The 23,190-nt window shown below is 41.4% G+C and overlaps 2 protein-coding genes across 2 annotated transcripts; one reads left to right on the forward strand and one right to left on the reverse strand.

Moving 5' to 3' along the window:
* Positions 1-10,772: 10,772 nt before the first annotated feature.
* Positions 10,773-13,873, forward strand: LOC112253577 (cystatin-F). Its single transcript, XM_024425519.2, has 4 exons — positions 10,773-10,908; positions 11,404-11,561; positions 13,403-13,525; positions 13,685-13,873. Exons 1-4 carry the CDS (start codon positions 10,860-10,862, stop codon positions 13,775-13,777), a joined length of 423 nt encoding a protein of 140 aa, XP_024281287.1. The 5' UTR covers positions 10,773-10,859; the 3' UTR covers positions 13,778-13,873.
* Positions 13,874-14,564: 691 nt separating this feature from the next.
* LOC112253566 (adipocyte plasma membrane-associated protein) lies at positions 14,565-23,190 on the reverse strand. The gene is made up of 9 exons (XM_024425511.2): positions 22,898-23,190; positions 22,018-22,134; positions 20,370-20,485; positions 19,881-19,973; positions 19,300-19,419; positions 18,885-19,059; positions 17,337-17,471; positions 16,203-16,395; positions 14,565-15,824 (listed from the first exon to the last, which is right to left on the reverse strand). The coding sequence occupies exons 1-9, from the start codon at positions 22,987-22,989 to the stop codon at positions 15,615-15,617; spliced, it is 1,251 nt and encodes a 416-aa protein (XP_024281279.1). The 5' UTR covers positions 22,990-23,190; the 3' UTR covers positions 14,565-15,614.

A 23,190-nucleotide genomic window follows, 5' to 3' on the forward strand; every position in this document is an offset into this window, starting at 1 on the left:
GTATCTGTGACCAACAGATGCATATCTGTAATCCCAGTCATGTGAAATCCATAGATTGGACCTAATGAATTTATTTCAATTGACTGACTTCCTTATATGAACTGTAACTCAGTAAAATATTTGTAATTGTTGCATGTTGCATTTATATTTTTGTTTAGTATACATTTTTTTAAACATTTAGCTCGACATTACATTTTTTCACCAATCAGTGTGGATAGAGCAACATGCCTTGGAGCAGGCTGGATATAGCTAGTTGTTTACATGGGGGAAAATGCCCAGAATGTAAAAGAGCAGTATTTACCAGTTCCCAAGCTAAAGAACAGTTATTTTCTGGAACAGTATAGACCACTTTCGTTCCCAGTTCTGATTCTGTTCCTCGAAAAATGTCATTATTTTTCAGCTCTGTTCCCTAAACCGGTTGCAATGATCCATGCCTGGCAGTCATCTGTCACCAGCCTCAGTCTACTGGAAGAGCAATGCAGGCATTCCATTCTCAATCAGTCTGCACTAATGCCTCTATATACCTTACCTGTTTTCACTTGATCGACTGTATGTACGACTATGAGTCCACTTTGGTTAAGACCGCTCTTGCTTTTCATCCTTCCCTCTTTGCATACATTATATATTGTATAGGTTTATATTGAACTAAATCTGATTTAAATTAGTATGCAGTTAACAATCACACAGCACTGCTGTCATTGGTGATGTGGTGATGAACAGGTTTGAGTTTGGAGGACCTAGACTGGGGAATAAAAATGCATCCACTTTGGGAGCTGTTGCTAGGTTACATTCAGTTTAACAGAATAATGACATGACCTGGTTTAAATTGTTGAGAAACATGCCTCTGCTATTTCTATTTTTAAAAGTTGTGAAGATGTGGCAAAAACTCATTATATAAAATACATATCTACTAAAGACGGAAAAAAATACAGGAATTTGTATGTCTTCCTTGCCTCCTCCAAGCTGTCGTATTGCAAGGCAAAGCAAAGACAGGGCCAAGAGTGACAGATGCTACCTGTTTTAATGGGTATATACATAACATTAGTTGGGCTAAAGCCTTGTTTTGATTTGTCCCTGCATGAGTTTCTACCACCGGGCACATGTCAAATGACTGGAAGTGACTGAATAAATGTTACTTAGAGAGCATCCCCTTATCTCTGAACATCACATTATACCTGTGGACAGATGTCCTTGGAAAAGCAGGATGGGAGCGAGAGGCAATTCATAACTAAATGCATTACACGCCTCCAGACTGGATGACTAGCTGTATTGTGTAATGCTCATATCTAGCTGGAAAACCACAAACACTCTTTATTACTTTATAATAGTCAGCCAGATAGTTGCCATTTAGCACTGTATGATGACCCGTTGTGGGTCATCATACAACACACTTTGAAAGTAAAAATTTCACCACTGAAGGGTTGAAAAAGCCCTTGCAATTAGGTTATGTAATTCAACATATGTAAAGTAACTGGAGACGTTCACACCAAGGATAGACAATAGAGTACACAAACCAAATAAAACTACATACAGTTACATCCCCATCCACTTGATATGCTCAAGAGAAGGGTCATTCCACGAAATGAGTGCCTTTTGCGTCCCTTTAATAATTTAAGTAGAAATTGTGCACAGATATTGAATTTTAACCCTTGGATAAAACCACCTAAATTATATTTTTTCAACTTGAAATGTGATGTCTTTTCCTAGAGTGACGCCAACATTAGAAAAAGTGAAACATCGCCTTTGTTCATATTTCCATGAAAGCTGTACACCACCAGGGTACAAAGATTGTCTTAGGGTCATTTTTCACCTGGCAGTTATAAAATAATTTACACACCACAAAAACCACAGGTGCAGGTGACAGTCCCCCCAGTTCTAGCTTTGCTGAAGCCATGAGTGCACGTTTCAGAGCCCAACAGGTCGTAGATCTGATTTTTTCAGATGTCCAGGAGGAACAAGAGAACAATTGTTTAGAAGAGGAGGAGGTATCTGAAGAAGAAGATGAGGAAGAATACAACCCAGAGCACGGTACATCATCTTCAGATGAAGAAGAAGTCCCCCAAGCTGAAAGAGAGACGTTTTTGTCAAATAACAGCAAAATAACATGGTCCTTTTGACCATATGACAACCAGGGCAGGATGGCAGCACAACATGTCATAAGGATGACCCCAGGGCCCACAAGACATGCAGTTGCCCATGCCCAGGACATCGCCTCAACATTCTACATGTTCATCACACCAGCCATTGAAAAAAATCTTCCTGGAGATGACAAAGTTGTAGGGTTTCCGTAAATATGGAGTCAACTGGAAAAGGATAGATGAGAGTGACTTGCGTGCCTACATAGGGCTGCTAATCTTAGCGGGTGTGTACAGGTCCCGAGGCGAGGCTACATGTAGTCTCTGGGATGCAGAGAGTGGAAGGGCGATTTTCCGTGCCATGATGCCACTGAAAGTCTTTCACGCTTTCTCAAGAATGCTACAATTTGATAACCGTGAGTCAAGACGTGTGAGAGACAAACTGGCGGCCATAAGAGAGGTCTGGGAGAAGTGGGTGGAGCGTCTGCCATACCTCTACAACCCTGAGCCTGAAGTAACAGCAGATGAGCAACTGGTTCCATTCAGAGGTACATTTTTATTTTCATATCTGTAATGTAAGTGATTTTCACTGTTAATTTTATTATGTATTGCTGTAATATAATTGATTTATGTGATTGTTTTCTGTGACGCTGATACTAATTACTGATAGTAATCTCTTTTGTCAAAAGGTTGCTGTCCTTTCCGGCAGTATATGCCCAGCAAGCCAGCAAAGTGTGGCATCAAGACATGGGTGGCTGTGATGCACAATCCAGCTAAACTTGGAAGATGCAAGTCTAAACAGCGAAGCTGACGAGTGGAGGCCCGGAGAAGAACCAGGGGATGCGGGTTGCGCTTGATGTGACAGATGGACTTATGGGGCACAATGTCACGTGTGCATGTCTTTGTGATATGGAACAAGATCAACCCTACCTGGATGCCTGATAAGCGGAACAAGAGGAGGATATTTCTGGAGCAGCTGGGAAAGGCACTTGTAACCCCACACATTCAACGCAAGGAGCGCCTTCCCTGCACAGCAGCCTCTGCAGAGCTACTGAAAGCTGTTCACGGGGCTGAATCTTGTCCTGATCCACCTGAGGCTGCAGCTGGGGCAGGTAAGAGGAGGAGATGCCAATTCTGCCCCCCAAAGAAGGACTGTAAAAACAAATACTATGTGCCGCACATGTGCAAAATATGTACATCTGCAAAGTCCATGCACACACACTTGCATACTGTCCTACATGTGCTAATTAGAGTTGAATGATTTATGTTCTTCACGTTTTTGTTTCGTATCCATTATCTTATTTTATTCGTATTTATTGTTGTTGTTTACACACCTTACTGTGTGGGGGGTAATGGTACAAAAAATGGGAGAAGACTAGTATTTTGTAGTTGAGTTCCTCATTGTACAGTATATATAAGTGCTATCTCTTGCTAAAAAATGTATGTTTACACCTATGCAGTACCTTTAGCAATGATACAAATAATAATAAACCTCTACTTTAGTAAAGAAAAGGTGTGTTGTAATAAAAACGAGTGGTCCACTGATTAAATGCAATCTTTTTGCATTATGAAGCGGGAAAACCAAGTTTTTCACAAAGTTTGTGATGAACGACAGGTTGTTTCTTCATGCAAAAAATATTTGGGGTTTAAAATTCAACTAAGCTGCTTTATATTAGGGGTTAAGTGAAAGCGGGTCATTTTTTACCCTTAGGACAAGGGGAGTATACCGAATGTTAAGCATACACAAGGGGAGTATACCGAATGTTAAGCATACACAAGGGGAGTATACCGAATGTTAAGACTACACAAGGGGAGTATACCGAATGTTAAGACTACACAAGGGGAGTATACCGAATGTTAAGCATACACAAGGGGAGTATACCGAATGTTAAGCATACACAAGGGGAGTATACCGAATGTTAAGCCTACACAAGGGGAGTATACCGAATGTTAAGACTACACAAGGGGAGTATACCGAATGTTAAGACTACACAAGGGGTAGTATACCGAATGTTAAGACTACACAAGGGAGTAAGACTACACAAGGGGAATGTTAAGACTACACATGGGGAGTATACCGAATGTTAAGACTACACAAGGGGAGTATACCGAATGTTAAGACTACACAAGGGGTTAAGAGTATACCGAATGTTAAGACTACACAAGGGGAGTATACCGAATGTTAAGACTACACAAGGGGAGTATACCGAATGTTAAGACTACACAAGGGGACAATGTTAAGAACACAAGGGAGGGGAGTATACCGAATGTTAAGACTACACAAGGGGAGTATACCGAATGTTAAGGGGAGTATACTACACACAAGGGGAGTATACCGAATGTTAAGACTACACAAGGGGAGTATACCGAATGTTAAGACTACACAAGGGGAGTATACCGAATGTTAAGACTACACAAGGGGAGTATACACAAGAATGTTAAGACTACACAAGGGGAGTATACCGAATGTTAAGCCTACACAAGGGGAGTATACCGAATGTTAAGCCTACACAAGGGGAGTATACCGAATGTTAAGACTACACAAGGGGAGTATACCGAATGTTAAGACTACACAAGGGGAGTATACCGAATGTTAAGACTACACAAGGGGAGTATACCGAATGTTAAGACTACACAAGGGGAGTATACCGAATGTTAAGACTACACAAGGGGAGTATACCGAATGTTAAGCATACACAAGGGGAGTATACCGAATGTTAAGACTACACAAGGGGAGTATACTGAATGTTAAGACTACACAAGGGGAGTATACCGAATGTTAAGACTACACAAAGGTTAAAAGCCTGTTATATTGAATGAAGTGCCCTTTAATATAGACCACGTAGAAAATTCAATACATCAGATTTTTTAAATGAATAAAGACTTACTAAAGTGCCAAAATCCATCATTTTGACATGTCCCTCAGTGCATCCTCTGCAACTTCTAGAAATGTATCTACGTTTACACCATCATTGTAAAGCCTTAGTTATTTTGTTGCTTTGACAAAGTAATTTCTGAAGATTATTATTTATTTCATGTTATTAATTTTAAGGTAGAAAAAAAACCTGGCCCTACTTTTAACCTAAAAGTCTCAGCTGTGGGGGGGTGGGGGTGTGCTTAGGGTCGTTGTCTTGGCTGTGTGCTTAGGGTCGTTGTCCTGTTGGAAGGCCATGAGGTCGAAGGTTTCACACCCTGATCTGTTTCAGATAAGGGTGTGACACAGATCAGGGTGTGACACTTTCGACCTGTCAGCTGTGGGACATTATATACAGTGCATTCAGAAAGTATTTAGACCCCTTGACTTTTTCCACATTTTTACAGCCTTATTCCAAACTTTTAAAAAAATCCTTCATCAATCTGCACACAATACCCCATAATGACAAAGCAAAAACTTGTTTTTAGAATTTCTTGCTAATTTAAATGAAATAAAAAAACATGAATGAAAAACACAAGGCTGTAATGTAACACTGTGTAAGGACCAATAACGGAGATGAGAAGCAGGTAAGGGGAGTCACCATTTAATAAGGAACAGACATGAAACAAGACAGGCACAACGTCAGCACACTATACAAGGACATATGACAATCAATGCAGCAGCGGGGAACAGAGATGGGGAACTGACAAATATAGGGGAGGTAATAAACAGGTGATTGAATCCAGGTGATTCCAAGAATATGCTGATGTGCATGAGTGGGAAAAGCAGGTGTGCGTAATGATGGTGGCAGGAGTGCGCAATGCTGGAGAGCCTGGCACCCTCGAGCGCCAGGGGGGAAGAGCGGGAGCAGGCGTGCATATATTTACATAAGTGTTCAGACTCATTGCTATGATACTCGAAATTGAGCTCAGGTGCATCCTGTTTACATTTATCCTCCTTGCATGTTCCTACAACATGATTGGAGTCCACCTGTGGTAAATTCAATTGATTGGACATGATTTCGAAAGGCACACACCTGTTTATATAAGGCTGGCTCAGAAAATAATCACCATTTTTATCATTCTAACCAACTTGGAGGATCACTCCTACATATTATATCACTCACACATGATCCTTTGGCATAATTATGGATATGAATGTCATTCTCTTTATGGTGCAATATCCTTTTCATATTTGGGTATTATCCTACACACTGGCTATTATTTAAATAATCTCCACCCCCAAACAAGACTAAATTTGGTTGGATCAAACCTGAACCAATCACAGACATGTATGTTTCAAGTTTGGATATCACAGTACATCACAGTAGAGTAGAATACAGTAACAGTACAGTAAAGTAGAGTTTAGTACAGTATAGTGCAAAACAGTACATTATACTACTCTCTTCTACTCTAGTGTGCTCTACAGTACTGTACTCTACTGTCTGGACTGGACCAAATCTGAACCAATCATGGACGTCTATGTTTAGGCCAAATCATGGCCGGTCCGGACCGGACCCAAAAACTACGCCTTTGTACTTTGAAAATCAAGGCCAGGGCAGACTGAATTTCAACTACTTTTCAACGTTCATGGATGTCCGGTGTCGGTCGGGGCTCAGGGGTAAGGATGCTGGTTATGGTAAATGGAAAGAAAGGGTCGTATGGGTATGTGTCAGTAATACCCATGAGCTGGGAGAGGTAACATTAACTAGATATAGAGAAGGCAGAGCGAGGGAGTCAGAGAGTTAGGGGTTGTCCAAATGGTTTTCCCATTGACCACCAGATGACAGAAAGAGAAAGAAAACAGTTATGAGCTGAACATAACAGTATGCCAGTAGAAGATGAGGACAGTAGCAGGTGACCCAACTGTGGCTTGTCACTACTATGATTCCCCATTGTAGCCAATTCAATTGCAGTCATTCTGTTACCAATTTGGCAACAGAATTCTGAATTTTAACCACTTAATAATTCAGAAACAACAAAATTCTTCTCAGTTAAAACACTATAACTAACTGGTAGGTCTACCTTTACTATTACTTCTGTGAAATAAGAAAATATCTTAAAGATATGTGGGTTTTTGTTAACAGAATGACAAGACACAAGGCCATATTTCTTAAAAATAATCAGTAAATGGTTTATAAGGTGCTACATTAATCATCAACTGATGTATTAGTATGTGCTTTTACTCACATTTACAAATGCACTCATTAACAAGTATTAAATATCCCATTCATGGCGTATATAAATATATTGATAAGTATGCATATAACATAACCATTAATCAACCATTAACAAATGCCTTATAAATAATCTTATGAGTTGACAATAACTCCTTTATCACTGGTTTGTAAGTACATTAGCAATACATTATTATTAATTTGTCATTTACACAAATTGTGAACCTACTATGATCAAACACCTTATTTATTATCTTATAAATCATACAATTTAAATAATACATGATTTAAAATAGTGTTCATAAATGCGGAAATATTTAAAGATTGCTTATTGACGTTTACAAACATAGGAACAATGATTAATAAATGGCAAGTAAACTCTTTACAAACTATTTAGAAACGTTTTATGAAGGGAGTTAAATATAAAGTGGTACCTAGAAATGTACATCCTCAAGCTGCACATGGCTCTCTGGCTACCGAGGAAATCAAGTAATAATTAAACAACAGACACTTTGAGATATAAAACAACCTCTCCCCTTCAAACGGAATCCTCCTGCAAGAGCAACATGAACTCAGAACGAATGCTCACATTGTTGGGCTGAGATAAATTTAGAGCACTCCATCAAAATGGCAGGAACCACTCAGTCTATTTGATTGCTTACCTCTTGCAACAAGATTGGCCTCTAAAAGGCCCACAAATCAATACAGTATACTTGACAAACCCATTTGCATCATGTTACTGTAGCAGTTTTTAAGGCTGACAGCATCATCAACTTTACCCAGTAACAGACCATTTTAGCCCAAGAACTGGTTGCCTATGCAAGGAGGCTGAAACTAGGCCGCAAGTGGATCTTCCAGCAAGAACATTATTCCTCCTCCACCAAACTTTACAGTTGGCACTATGCATTGGGGCAGGTAGCATTCTCCTGGCATCCGCCAAATCCAGATTTGTTCGTCGGACTGCCAGATGGTGAAGCGTGATTCCTCACTCCAGAGAACGTGTTTCCAATGCTCCAGAGTCCAATGGTGGCGAGTTTTACACCACTCCAGTCAACACTTGGCATTACGCATGGTGATCTTAGGCTTGTGTGAGGCTGCTCGGCCATGGAAACCCAATTCTTGAAGCTCCCAACGAACAGTTCTTGTGCTGTTGTTGATTCCAGAGGCAGTTTGAACTCGGTAGTGAGTGTTGCAACTGAGGACAGCTGATTTTTACGCGCTACGAGCTTCAGCACTCGGCGGTCCCGTTTTGTGAGCTTGTGTGGTCTACCATTTAGCGGCTGTTGCCATTGTTGCTCCTAGACGTTTCCACTTCACAATAACAGCGCTTACATTTGACGAACTGAGTTGTTGGAAAGGTAGCATCCTATGACGGTGCCACGTTGAAAGTCACTGAGCTCTTCAGTACGGGCCATTCTACTGCCAATGTTTGTCAATGGAAATTGCATGGCTGTGTGCTCAATTTAATACACCTGTTAGCAACAAGTGTGGCTGAAATAGCCAAATACACTAATTTGAAGGTGTGTCCACATACTTTTGGCAATGTAGTGCACCTCACATAACTCATAGTGATAATTCATGCTTTTTTATATATATTAAGAACAAATCTGCCGAAAGTCATAATTTCCTTGGTCAGGGAAGTGAGTGCAGTCAGTGGACATCAGATGTCCCATCTAAGAGTTAGTACAGGATTCTAAGAAACAATTTAAAAACATTTTTAAAAGGAGCGCCTAGCAGAACTACATGGTTAAATTTGAGGATATTTCATGTGTCTGATTGACTTATCATTGTGAGATACTAAGTAAGCCATTGAAATCATAAGACCAGTTTCTGCCAACATGAAGAGTGAAAAACAGGATTTTCCCTAGAGAAGCTGTGAAAAACACAAATAAGATAAAGCTCTCTGTCAGTGAGTGAGCAACGACAGATGGGGGGACTTTGATAACAGAGGTTCAACCTTAGTGCATCAGTGAACTACCATCTCTCTCCTCTGAAGTAGAATGTCTACTGACCTTTTTCAGTGAGCTGATTTTTTTATGCAGCTAGATGTCAAAACCAGAATGCAATTCATGGTCAAGTGATGTGACAGGGAATAAAGAGACAATGAGGATACAGCCAATGAAGACCATGACAAAACATGACCAAATGTGTACAGTTTCCCACTTCTGGCTTTATCCCATTTATAGGATGTGGGACCAGTAAACCAGTTAATTTAAATGATTATGAGATGAGCATTATAATTAACTTGATGTTACTTCTACATACTGAAAGTGCAATGCACTTCTTTACAGACAAGACAAAAGTGAAATAAAAGTTTGTCAGATGTTTTGAGGAGTGCAGTTTGATCTCTCAAAACAGGGTTGTTAGTCTGAAGACAGAGTAAATGTTCAGTTTCCATGCAAAAATGTATCCACAGGGTATAGTTTCCAAAAATGTCTCGATTCAGGTCACTCTGACATGGCCTAAACTGATTCCCCCAGTCAGTGTAATCATCAACGTTCTCTAGTTGAGTTCTCTACAACTCCATGACGTTTCCCAAAATGCATTAATAATTCACATCTGGATTTTTATCTCCTTGTGTAAAATAAGACATTATTTTGTCAATTCAATGCAGACAAAGCTCTTGGAAACGCGAGCTATGTCTACCAGCTGCTGGTGGTAATTGGTACTACAAACAATGTACAGTATATCTACAGTATGAGTAGCCCATAGAGAAGTGTTTTATGACTCTACATGTCATGAATTTCACTTTTACTTTTTTCTCAAAGCCTACTTTGGTTTCTTGTGGATGATTAGACGCCTTTTTTTATTATTCATGTTTTATTACTTTGTATTGCCACTTTCCACAGACATCATTATTTTAAAAAGCACTTTTACGTTTACACAAGCAGCACTCTTCTTCTGTTCTTTATTTTCACTAATTGGTCTTTTTTTTGTTTTTTTTTTGTGTTTTTTTTTGTGATATCATATTGGATATCGGGAGAGGCGAAGGTCGAGAGCCATGAGCCATGAGATGTGAGAACACCATACATCTGGCGAAAGTGGCAGCGTGCATGCGCCCGGGCCGCCACAGGAGTCGCTAGAGCGCGATGGGACAAGGACATCCCGGCCGGCAAAAACGCTCCCCTAACCCGTGCGTCGTCATGGGTCTCGCGGTTGCGCATCTGTAGTGACGCCTCAAGCATTGCAGTGCGTTTGACTGCTGCGCCACTCGGGAGGCCAACTAATTGGTGTTTTCACCAATCAGATCTGAAAAAGATCTGATGCAATTGGTCAAAAGATCAATTAGTGGGAAAAAAGATCCGAATTGGGCTGCCTGTCTAAACATAAAAATTATGCTATTACACAAGACTGTTCAAAGGGAGCTTTAAACCAATTTAAGGCCAATTCAAAATTGGTTGTGGTTATTTTATTTTATGTACTGATTAAATATAAGTAAAGCACCACCTTTCCATGTAACACAATTAATGAAAATAATGTTCTGTTGCAAAAAGATGAGAGAATGTCAATCAAAAGATATTGAAATGATCAAACTAGTTTGTTCAGTTTTCTCTATTGGCTGCACCTGTTAGTTAATTGATTGTCTTGTGGAAGTAGGCCCATGGTAGGTTTGGCTAGTCTGCAACATGTGGTGGAAGTGTTGCCTTACAGGAAGTAAAATAAACAGAGCAGTGTTGAGACATCTCTAACAGGCATGGGGCTGAGTTACATGCTTCTGCTCTTCTCTGGCTTGTGCTCAATTGGTAAGATCTTATTTTAATAGGATGAAATTGTCTGTGTTTAGTAGAAGTAGCATGGCATGTTTGTTATCTAGGTTTTCTTAGGATTGAGGATTTTTGTCCACAATTTAACAATTCTAATTACTTTACCATAACCACACAATGTCTGTAATTACAAAAATGTTGAATAATGAATTGTCTTTTGATCAGTAGCAGTGCATGAATGTTAATGATTATTGTTGTGAAATAATGCAGCTGTATCCTGTTTGCGTTAGGCCCTTATGGCTTGATTTCAGTTTCTTTGTGGGGAGTTCGGTTTCTCTGCTCATGTTGGTTGACTTTATCGGTATGAGAGAAATATTGTCACTTGCCTTTTGGCTACAGTTCTGACTGTCAGTTGTAGTACAGTCTTGCGTAAGCTGACCTAATTCTGTGTTCATAGGAAGACCTGTCGAACCTAAAACCTAACGTCGCAAACATTTAGTGAATTTGTTGAATTAGCTTTCTTTTTTTTCCCAGTCAGTTGCCAAAGGTTAGTGCCTGGCGCTCCATATAAGATTGACACAAATGACAAGGGGGTCCTAAAAGCGGCGCTTCATGGGACCAATTCATTTAACAATCAGACCAATGATGCTTTTCTCTTCAAGCCATCTGCAATTGAAAAAGCCGAAAGACAGGTATGGAGGACTGACATTTTATACTGAAGTAGTCGTATATTGAATGTGTTGAAATAAGGATGAAAGCTATATTGAATTGAAGTTCATGCCTCACTGGTATAGTCCAACTGCACTGCTCAAAAAAATAAAGGAAACACTTAAACAACACAATGTAATTCCAAGTCAATCACACTTCTGTGAAATCAAACTGTCCACTTAGGAAGCAACACTGATTGACAATAAATGTCACATGCTGTTGTGCAAATGGAATAGACAACAGTTGGACATTATAGGCAATTAGCAAGACATCCCCAATAAAGGAGTGGTTCCACAGACCACTTCTCAGTTCCTATGCTTCCTGGCTGATGTTTTGGTCACTTCTGAATGCTGGCGCTGCTTTCACTCTAGTGGTAGCATGAGACGGAGTCTAGAACCCACACAAGTGGCTCAGGTAGTGCAGCTCATCCAGGATGGCACATCAATGCGAGCTGTGGCAAGAAGGTTTGCTGTGTCTGTCCGCGTAGTGTCCATAGCATGGAGGCGCTACCAGGAGACAGGCCAATACATCAGGAGACGTGGAGGAGGCCGTAGGAGGGCAACAACCCAGCAGCAGGACCGCTACCTCCACCTTTGTGCAAGGAGGAGCACTGCCAGAGCCCTGCAAAATGACCTCCAGCAGGCCACAAATGTGCATGTCTGCTCAAATGGTCAGAAACGGACTCCTTGAGGGTGGTATGAGGGCCCGACGTCCACAGGTGGGGGTTGTGCTTACAGCCCAACACCGTGCAGGACGTTTGGCATTTGCCAGAGAACACCAAGATTGGCAAATTCGGCACTGGCGCCCTGTGCTCTTCACAGATGAAAGCAGGTTCACACTGAGCACATGTGACAGTCTGGAGACGCCGTGGAGAATGTTCTGCAGCATGACCGGTTTGGCGGTGGGTCAGTCATGATGTGGGGTGGCGTTTCTTTGGGGGGCCGCACAGCCCTCTATGTGCTCGCCAGAGGTAGCCTGACTGCCATTAGGTACCGAGATGAGATCATCAGACCCCTTGTGAAACCATATGCTGGTGCGGTTGGCCCCGGGTTCCTCTTAATGCAAGACAATGCTAGACATGTGGCTGGAGTGTGTCAGCAGTTCCTGCAAGAGGAAGGCATTGATGCTATGGACTGGCCCGCCCGTTCCCCAGACCTGAATCCAATTGAGCACATCTGGGACATCATGTCTCGCTCCATCCACCAACGCCACGTTGCACCACAGACTGTCCAGGAGTTGGCGGATGCTTTAGTCCAGGTATGGGAGGAGATCCCTCAGGAGACCATCCGCCACCTCATCAGGAGCATGCCCAGGCATTGTAGGGAGATCATACAGGCACGTGGAGGCCACACACTATTGAGCCTTGTTTTAAGGACATTACATCAGTTGGATCAGCCTGTAGTGTGGTTTCCCACTTTAATTTTGAGTGTGACTCCAAATCCAGACCTTGTGTGATTTTGTTGTCAGCACATTCAACTATGTAAAGAAAGTATTTAAAAATAATATTTCATTCATTCAGATCTAGGATGTGTTATTTTAGTGTTCCCTTTATATTTTTGAGCAGTGTAGTTCAGGGCTGCCCAACCATCTTCCTGGAGATTTACCATCCTGTGGGTTTTCAGTCCAACCCTAATTTAACACACCGGATTCTACTAATTAGCTGCTCAACCAGACCTTAACTAGCTGAATCAGATATGCCAAATTAGGGTTGGACTGAACCTACAGGACGGTAGATCTCCAGGAAGAGGGTTGGGCAGCCCTGGTATAGTTAGACTACACCAGGGAGGCACAAACTTCTTCAGTTCAATGTAGCTTTCTGTTACAGATTGTAAAGGGACTCAAATACATTTTGGAAGTAGACCTCTCACGGACCGTGTGCTGCAAAAACGGACACAAAGACCCAGACCTGGCCAACTGCAAGTTCCAACCAGATGGTTTGTTGCAGCAGGTATTGTACATTTTTAGTTTAGAAATATGATACATTATGTTGAAGCTGTATGTATAGCAATTGGGTGAATATCAGCACTAATTTTGGCTGGCAAGTGGATCATAGCTAAAAGTAATAACATTGGAGTGATTCATTATAATAGTGCATTTTGTCTTTCAGACCTTCCACTGTGTCTTTGAGGTTTGGACAATGCCTTGGCTCCACTTCATGAAGACTACCTATTTTTTGTGCAGCCCATCTGACCGATCTTGAAGTTCCTAAGCTGTTTTGCTCCATACATGTCTGAGCATTTTCATTCCTCGAAATAAAATTGAGCCTTAACGTATAGTTTAACAACGGCTATTACGATATGTCTTGAGTACCAATATGTATTTTAGGTTAACTTATCTAACCTTGTTATCCTGTGCAAATTATACAATGAATTTTAACTCATGTTTTGGCATGAGTTAGGGTCTGCACAGACTAAATTCTGATCAACAACACCTTAAATCCCAAACAGGATCATCATATCCGTAGGAAAGAATAGAAAATCTGTGCGGCTGTTCCGAGTTGCGTTTGTGCTCGGGCTATCTAAACTTCTAGAGATTCCATCTGAAGGCTTGCTCCACAGGGCTTTTGTACAGACTGGGATATGATTCTTCCTCAGCACTCCGTGACCTATATCCTTTGAAAAGCCTGGTCTATGATACAGCCTCCATCATTCAAAGGCTCTTATGAAACCAGTGCAGCAGCGTCTGATCTTAGTGAGTAGAGAGCCAGCAGCAGTGGACGGGCCCCTCGTACAGAGGGCAGCCCTGGGATCAGACTTGCTGAGTGGGGTCGGAGCTCTCAGTAACATCTTTGAAGCAGCTCTCCGTGCACCCTCTTAATGAGGTCCTTGATCTGATGAGCTCCACTGGCTGAGGCAGGGGAGGCTTTCTGTGTGCTCATTTCTACTGTACATTTGAGGTGTCCACTGATATGAAACTACCCCTGTCCAACTGGTTTCTCTGAAGACATGCAGTGGGGGCGGTAGTGTATATTAACACTAGAAATGTCATTTTTATTATTAGGCAAACTGTTTTATTTCAAAGGAAGCTCAGCTGAAGGCTGGCAGCATTCAACATTGAGCAAAAAACTGACATTCCGTTAAGCAGTTGTGCAATATACAAAGTCAGGGGAAATGATTCATACATATTTCCTTTTTCACCACAGTATGATCAACTTGGTCTAGGATATCTAAATATACACACAATAAATCCGTTTAAAGTGGCACTCCTAAAATACAGATTCAGTGTTCTTTACGTCTATTTCTACTGATAAAATTAAGTCTGAAGTACAAGAATAACATTGTCAGTTATTTTTAGGGGTGAGATGAGAGCTCAGTACTGAATGGTTCACACAAGAAAAGTAACATTTGGCACCTCATTTCAACAAAACAGACCTGAAAAACAATGTACCTTACATGGGGATTTCTGCACAAACAATTTGGCCCAAGGAATGCTTGGTTAAAAAAAAAAAGCACTTGAGCTCCAAATGAAACACACCATCATACCTGTCAACAGAAGTTAAAGGGTTAATAGTTCATTGTGGGCTGATAAGACTAGAAAGGATGGATATGCATCCCAGTCAAATGTGCCTCAGTAGTGCAGCTACTTAATGAAGACTAGCCCATGTTTTCCTGAAGCTGGCGAAAAGCAATGCAAACGCAGCACATCAAGCATTAAGCCATTCCGATCAATTCCAATGTATCTGTTATTGGAAAACACTCCTTTGGGAAAGACTAGGAAGGGAGGTGTTAGGTAGGCAGAGAGCAGGCTCACAGTGTGGAACATTGCTGTCTGATGAAAACCTATTCTCCATTTTTTTAACACATATTGAAAGCGGTAACTCCCCTCAATGTACTCTGAACATTTTATGACTCTATGACTAAGAACATATATTCAAAATAGCTTCTGAAGTTTCATAATAGTATGTTTGTTAATGGGAAAATATGGCAGCTTTTTCCATTTCCTGAAAAGTTCCTGTTTTGGACATGAGTGGTTTTCATCAGAAAGCAACACTATATGTTTTTTTTCTTTCGAGACAGCGGTTGTGCTCAGCTCCCAGCTCAAACCTTGCTGAGATCCAGCTTGCAGAGGTAAGGGGAGCGGAAGGAGCCTAGGTAGAGGTGGCCGTCGTGCTCATGTGCCTCGCTGATGTAGGCTGCCACCATGCCGTGGGGGTCATGGAAGCTACGCATGCATGCCCCGCTTTCCTGGAGCTCTATCACCAGACTGTAGCGAGGCACAAACTTCATCAGCACGTCCTGACTGAAGAGCTGCAGGGAGAGGGGGAGGGATGAAGGGGGATGAGTCTTGTCACCAAAACCAGACTGAAGTAGAGATCACACAAAGAGACAGTCTAACAAAATGGTCTCATGGTCACAACGAATGAGGTATACTGTATGTATTCCTTCGATTTTTGTTAGGCAGATTTCCAGCTTGCAAGATCCCAAACCCTTGTATGCAGAAACACCCACGAAACAGACCAACAGGAATGAATACCAGACTTATAGTCAACGTGTAAATAGAGCACGTCAATCCTCCCTTTAGTCTTTTGGTGGATTAAAATGAACTTCCATGTAAATGGACAATAAAGATATCGTTTTACAACATATCATATAATACCATATGCTATCACATGTCATATCATCTACCTTAAATATTAGCTTCTTTATCCAGGGCTTCTGGGCCAGAAAGTCCAGCATGGAGAATCCAGGGTTGGGCCGCACAGCTGACATGGCCACCCAGTACCCTCCAGAGGAGCTGCGACGGATGTTGTCAGGGAAACCAGGAAGGTTGTCAACAAACGTGTCCATTCCTCCCTTATTTAGACCTGACACATGGACCCTGCACGGACACAGTCAGAAACAAAGTTGTGGAAATTCAGGAGATGAGGGAAAGAAAGTCCATTCTGTCATGCAGATTAAGGTTAAAATGGCTTGCCTCATGCTTATGGTATGTGTGACAGGTAACAGAGGTATTATGGGAAACAATTCAAAAACATTTGACAAAACTCCTGTACGAGCAGTCTTCACAATACTTTGAAGACTGTGTTATTGAAAAACAAGCCAGCTTCAGATCTCTTAGCAGCAGTAGGGGATTTGACTCTGTCTGCATTGATAAAGCCAAAAGAAAATGCATTACTTATGACTATTATAAACCAGTTATGGGAGGGAGACAATCTACTTGCTGGGGAAACCTAAAATACCATTAAAAAAATAATAATAATAATTCTGCCCCATTTTTCAGGGAATCACCTTACTGATTTCCATTATGCACAGTCAGCAAATAAAAAACCTTCCCCTAACTGTTTGCATTACCATACGCGCTGAAATGAACAAACAATGAACACCTCCTTCCCACTCATTCCCCCTCACCTCCAAAATTAGTGTAAGGACAAGCCAATATAATGTATTTCTGCTCAGGCAGCTCAGTGAAGGGGCTCTGTTACCGAGGCAACAGTGAGCTTGCATCATTTATACATGTGAGTCGTGGGAGAACTGACTGCTCCCGGCAATTTTTAAAAAGTTTGATATTACAAAGGCAACATACATTCATGAAATCTTGATAAGGGAGAGAGAAAATAATGAAAACCAGAGAAGAATTTTTAAAAACCCGTTGGCGCACTTGGAGCACGTTCAAAAAGCCGGCACCACAACAACCTAGCATCTGATGAAACATGAGATAACTAAAGAATGTTTCAATCCCCTTTGGGAAGCATTTCGTCACTCGGTGCAGTAGTTAAATAAGGTTGGTTGTGTTCCTCAGGAGGATCAACTCTACAGTACCTGCGTATCCTAGCCATAGTGGTCTCAGCCACCAGCACAGACTCCTCATCAGGGAAAAGCTGGATCCCGTTGGCAAAACGAAGGTTCTCCATCAGCACGGTCACCTCCTCGGTCTCTGTGTCATACTCCAACACGCTAGAAGACAGACAAGGGGTTACATACGGACAGCTTCGCTCAGCCGTCAGGTTGTTGTCTTAATAAAGTGTTCAATTTCTTAAAAATAGAAGGTACCCGCATTATGTATCAACACAAAAGCTTTCATTCTAGAAAATTCAATCTTCAAATATGACAAGGCCCTATACCAGGGGTCTCCAACAGGTCGATCGCAAGCTACCAAAAGCTCACAGCCCACCTATGAGTAGCTCGCAGCCCACCTATGAGTAGCTCGCAGCCCACCTATGAGTAGCTCGCCAAACAATTCTGAAAGTACATGCAATTTTCAAGTGTTCCACCACAAACTGTCATAAACAAATACCACAAGTATCAGACACCGCAAGCTCCCAGCTACTATCTAATCAACGCAACATTGACATTATCCCACCCCTGGTTAGACACTATTGGCTTAAAAAGCCAAACCTAACACAATATCTGCCAATTAATTTACAGAAATACGTTCCCCAAAACCTTCTCAATTAAATGTTAACTGTAAAGTAAGCTTACCTGGCAGAAGTATATCACGAGTAAGTATATCATTTGTATCTGTTATTTGTCCATTTTGCCATGAAATGAGCAGCAACAGTACAGAACCATCGCTAGACAGGCACATTAGATGGCACATTCCTCACTCGCTAGATGAGAAATTAAAAAGGGCCAGATGTGCAATCAAAGGGGAATTACACTCCAAAATCCTTCCAGACATAAAATAAATTGTCTCCTGATTTGATTTAAGCATTGACATGGACTCAGAAGATTCCATTTCATTGTTTCTCTACAAAATTATCATTTTGAGATTGAAAAAGTAAAATATCTAAAACCCCAAAAATAAAACTGAGACTACATAATTTGGGAGATAAAAAAATGACATATTTTATAGAGCTTTATAGGGATTTTTTTGTTGTTTATTAGCCATTATTGTACCAGGTATATTGTAAGAAAACAGTGCACTACTTTCTCCTGTACACTAAGGACCTGGGAAGTGTTGCAGAGGAGAAGAGAAGAATGTGCCTATTGAAAGCTAGAAAAAAATGAGTAGCTCACAACATGTTTCATTTTTTTTAAAGTAGCTCTCATGCTACAAAAGGTTTATTTATTTTTTATTTTACTAGGCAAGTCAGTTAAGAACAAATTCTTATTTTCAATGATGGCCTAGGAACAGTGGGTTAACTGCCTGTTCAGGGGCAGAACGACAGATTTGTACCTTGTCAGCTCGGGGATTTGAACTTGCAACCTTCCGGTTACTAGTCCAACACTCTAACCACTAGTCTACCCTGCTGGAGACCCCTGCCCTATATGCATATCAAAAAGCAATAGAAACTCTTGACAAAGTAGACAAGACCTTGCTATTAGAATGTGCTCAAGGATCTTCATACGTTCTGTGGTAACAGTTACCGTCCATCTGCTGTGGCCTCCATGATGAGATGAAGGTAGTCTCTGCGCTGCCACCTGCTGCTAGAGTCAGTGAAGTACACTTTCCTCCCATCCTGCGTTACATCCAGGTCATTGACAAAGGAGAGCCTCCGGCCCCCAACCATCTGCCCAGCCGACACCAGGTTGGTCACCTCACCTTCGTAATGAGTCAAAGAAACACTAAAATGACTTGCATAATCCAGCACTTTTATTTTGAGGATAGTATATTGAACAAAATTGATTAAACTGAGTAAAAGGTGAAATTGTTGGAAAATCTAAAACAAATATTTAATACCTTGCAAAAAAAAACAAACAGGTCTTTGCCACATTATTGATATTAAAATCGATCCTATAAGGAATAGAGAACTGTGATGCCATTGCTGTGTGTGCTGCTTACCTGTGACAGGGTTGACCTTGAACAGCCCCAGGTAGGCATCAGCTACAAACAGGGTGCCGTTAGGACCCACTCTGATACCCAGGGGTCGTCCACAGCTAGGCTCCTGTTCACGGGATCCATCTACAACAAAGCACATAACACAGTGGACATGTGGTGTGTAAAGTAATTGATAATTTATTGGGTGCAATAATTTCAATCATTTTGAACAGGCTAATCTGATTAATACGAGCAAATGTTTGGGTTAGAGCTTGAGTCTATTCTTGAGGTCTTTTCAGTTTTGAGCCAACATGCTAGGCCTGTTGTGCATTAAGCTGTCCTTGTTGTGTAAGCATAAAAACAATCCATAAAGGGCATGAGGGAAATGCACCTGCTAAGAGTTGCTTATGAATGAGCATTTGAAACTCCAGTCTTGAGCAATGGGAACTGTTGGGTCATTCGTCTAAATCATGTCATGTTGAGGGAAGAGACAACATTGTGTCATGAAAGCTTAAGAAATCAGATGGACACACAAGATGGACACACAATCAGATGGACACACAGTGTGTGAGTAACCAGTTAGTCAAAGCCCCTCTCTCACTTACCACAGGGTGGCTTGCCAAGTCTGGCTATAACAGTGATGCTCTTGCCCTCAATCTTCACTATCTTTCCATCAGCCGTACCAGTGTAAATCAAATCTATAGAGAGAGAGATAAACAATCAAAATGTGTATGTTGAAACTGGAGAAACGCAAAGGCAATATGTTGGACATCAGCATAGAACAACCGTTGCAGAGGTAAACTAATAATGCACAAGTCAAATCAAAGGTGGCAATGTGTCATGCCAAATATCTGTCCGTCACTAAGACCACAGAGTATGTGCAGATTTGGAAACTTAAGCATCTGCTATTATTGGTCAACACAGCCATCCAGACAGTATTACCCCAGCATTGCCCCCTCAACTTTGAACTATCAGACTGCTGTTACTGTGGAATCACCACAAATTACACAAGCCCCAAACAAACTGGGTGAAAGATATGAAAGACATTGTCATGTGGCGAGACTCCAGCTGGAATACTCTAGTCCCATACTGACCTCCAAAGTTAGCGATAGACTCTGGGCCAACCAGCTGGTCCTCAAACAGCCGCTGTGCCTCCCTCAGCTTAAAGTTGGGCTCGTAACAGCCAGACATAAGGGGCGGCTCATTGAGGCTGAAAAGACAAGAGGAAAGAATTGAGGAAACAAAATCAAAAAGCGCCTAAGGGAAAATTGCAACCGTGCATTCAAACTTTGAGCCGAGTGCCTCATCAATCTTTCTTCAATCAATAATTAAGCAATTACTGAAAAAGTCATGTTTGGCTAAGCATTTTGTCTTTGCATCAGAACACCTAGGCCTACATGATCAATTCTATTGATAAGGGATGACTGAAACCATTCTACATACTGACTATATACTACATTATATGTATGCTATACAAGTAGTATAGGCCTAGTCATTCAGTGGAGTGAGATCTGTGAGAAGGACTAGTACATAATAGTTTCCAAAAACTGATTTCCAGAAAGTTGAAAAGTAAGCAGAAATGTTGACTATGCAGACTGATTCTAAAGTATCTTGCTGTAAAGCTGATTAAACAGTCTTAAGCAGGAAGTACCAGTGACTCGCTACACTACAGGACTGTTTTGCTAGCACAGACTGGAATATGTTCCGGGATTCATCCAATGACATTGAGGAATACACCACCTCAGTCATCGACTTCATCAATAAGTGCATCAATGACGTCGTCCCCACAGTAACTGTACGTACATATCCTAACCAGAAGCCATGGATTACAGGCAACATCTGCATCGAGCTAAAGGCTAGAGCTGCCGCTTTCAAGGAGTGGGAGACTAATCTGGACGCTTATAAGAAATCTCGCTATGCCATCAGACGAACCATCAAACACAAAGCTGCTGGGCCAGACGGATTACTAGGACGTGTACTAAAAGCATGCGTGGACCAACTGTCAAGTGTCTTCACTGACATTTTCAACCTCTCCCTGACCACCATAGTCCCTGTGTCCAAGGAATTGAAGGTAACCTGCCTAAATTATTACCACCAGGTGGCACTCACGTCTGTAGCTATGACGTGCTTTGAAAGGCTGGTCATGGCTCACATACACAGCATCCTCCCGGACACCCTAGACCCACTCCAATTCTCATACCGCCCCAACAGATCCACAGATGACGCAATCTCAATCACACTCCACACCGCCCTTTCTCACCTGGACAAAAGGAACACCTATGTGTGAATGCTGTTCATTGACTAGAGCTCAGCGTTCAACACCATAGTGCCCATTAAGCTCATCACAAAGCTAAGGACTCTGGGACTAAACACCTCCCTCTGCAACTGGATCCCTAAAATTATCAGAGACTCCAGTCACCCAAGTTATAGACTGTTTTCTCTGCTACCACACAGCAAGCGGTACCGAAGCGTCAAGTCTAGTACCAAAAGGCTCCTCAACAGCTTCTACCCCGAAGCCATTAGACTACTGAACAATTCATAACAATCGCCACCAGACAATTTACATTGACACCACCTAATTGCTCCTGTAAGTCGCTCTGGATAACAGCGTCTGCTAAATGACTAAAATGTAAATGTCAACATTCCTTGAAAGTCAATACGTTTCTGAGATATTAGAGTGAACATGATTCTAAAGAACAGGAGAAAAAAAAGAGAGAAGGATTTAAATTCTTGACAGCTCACCTAAGCAGCTCGGGGTGAATAGGAGACTCAAGCAGAAAAAAGACTACAAGCATTGGAAGGATCAGGCATCCTCCCAGGGTCACCAGGATCACACGGAATACCTTTCCACTATAGGTACTGGGAAAAACAAAACAGATCAATGAAACACTTTTTTAAATACAGCTGAGGAAATGTTTCCTCTCTCAAATTCATAGACAGGGCACTAGATGCAACGACTGACAGTCTATGACATTCATATGATATATATATTTATACATTGTCGGTTTACGTTGTTGTTAAACAATGGCATAGGCCTATAACCTTTATATTTGGGGTTATAAGTTGTGATAGTTGTGTCCTCAGGCATAGGCCTAAGTTACATTCTTCAAGAATCAATGGGTATATCGAACCGATTCCCAGATCCCAGACTATAGCTTTCATATCAATTTGTTATTTGGGTGTTTGAAGAGATCCGTGAACTCTGGTCAACAGTGGATAATACAGTACTCAAAACATACATGTGCATTCTGTGTGTATCTATTTTCAGAGGGAAAGCATCTATGAAAAACCTGAATAGGCCTTACTATCAGTAGCCTACACTAAGTGCACCGCTGGTCAACGCTCTCTCCACTTATTACTGACTGTTTGGTTCATACCATGCATGCATAATGCAAAGTAATTGCACATTCAGTCCATCCACTTTTACCTTTAGTCAGTGAGTGTACAACTGACCTAGATATGGATTGTTTACCTCTGCATCTGCCATCAGCTAGGACGCGCAAATGAGAATCATGCAGTCTGATACACAGTGGTTGATTGTGCATCGTTGCGTGATGCAATACTACAGTAGCAAGGAAAGCAGCATCTGATGTTAATATCAATACTGAGTACGATAGCTTACCTGGTGCCCTTGTATTGGGGTTCCTGTAATTCGTCTGTGATGATCTGTGGTCTGTTCAGTCTCCTGAACCGCAGTCCCTCTGGCTCATTCATAATGAAATGAGACTTCTTCTACTATGACTCTATTACCCAAGAATGATGTTTAAAATAAGAAGCTCGCTACATGAGTAGGTTGATCATTTGATTGGTTGTAAAGACAGACAAATACAGGATATCGTAGTGATATCTACAGTATACGACGAGCTTTCTGAGTGGACACCTTTTTCGCAATACGCATTTTTTTCTTCTACGTCA

This window comes from Oncorhynchus tshawytscha, linkage group LG01, assembly GCF_018296145.1.
Source record: "Oncorhynchus tshawytscha isolate Ot180627B linkage group LG01, Otsh_v2.0, whole genome shotgun sequence".
Classification (NCBI taxonomy): Eukaryota; Metazoa; Chordata; class Actinopteri; order Salmoniformes; family Salmonidae; genus Oncorhynchus; species Oncorhynchus tshawytscha.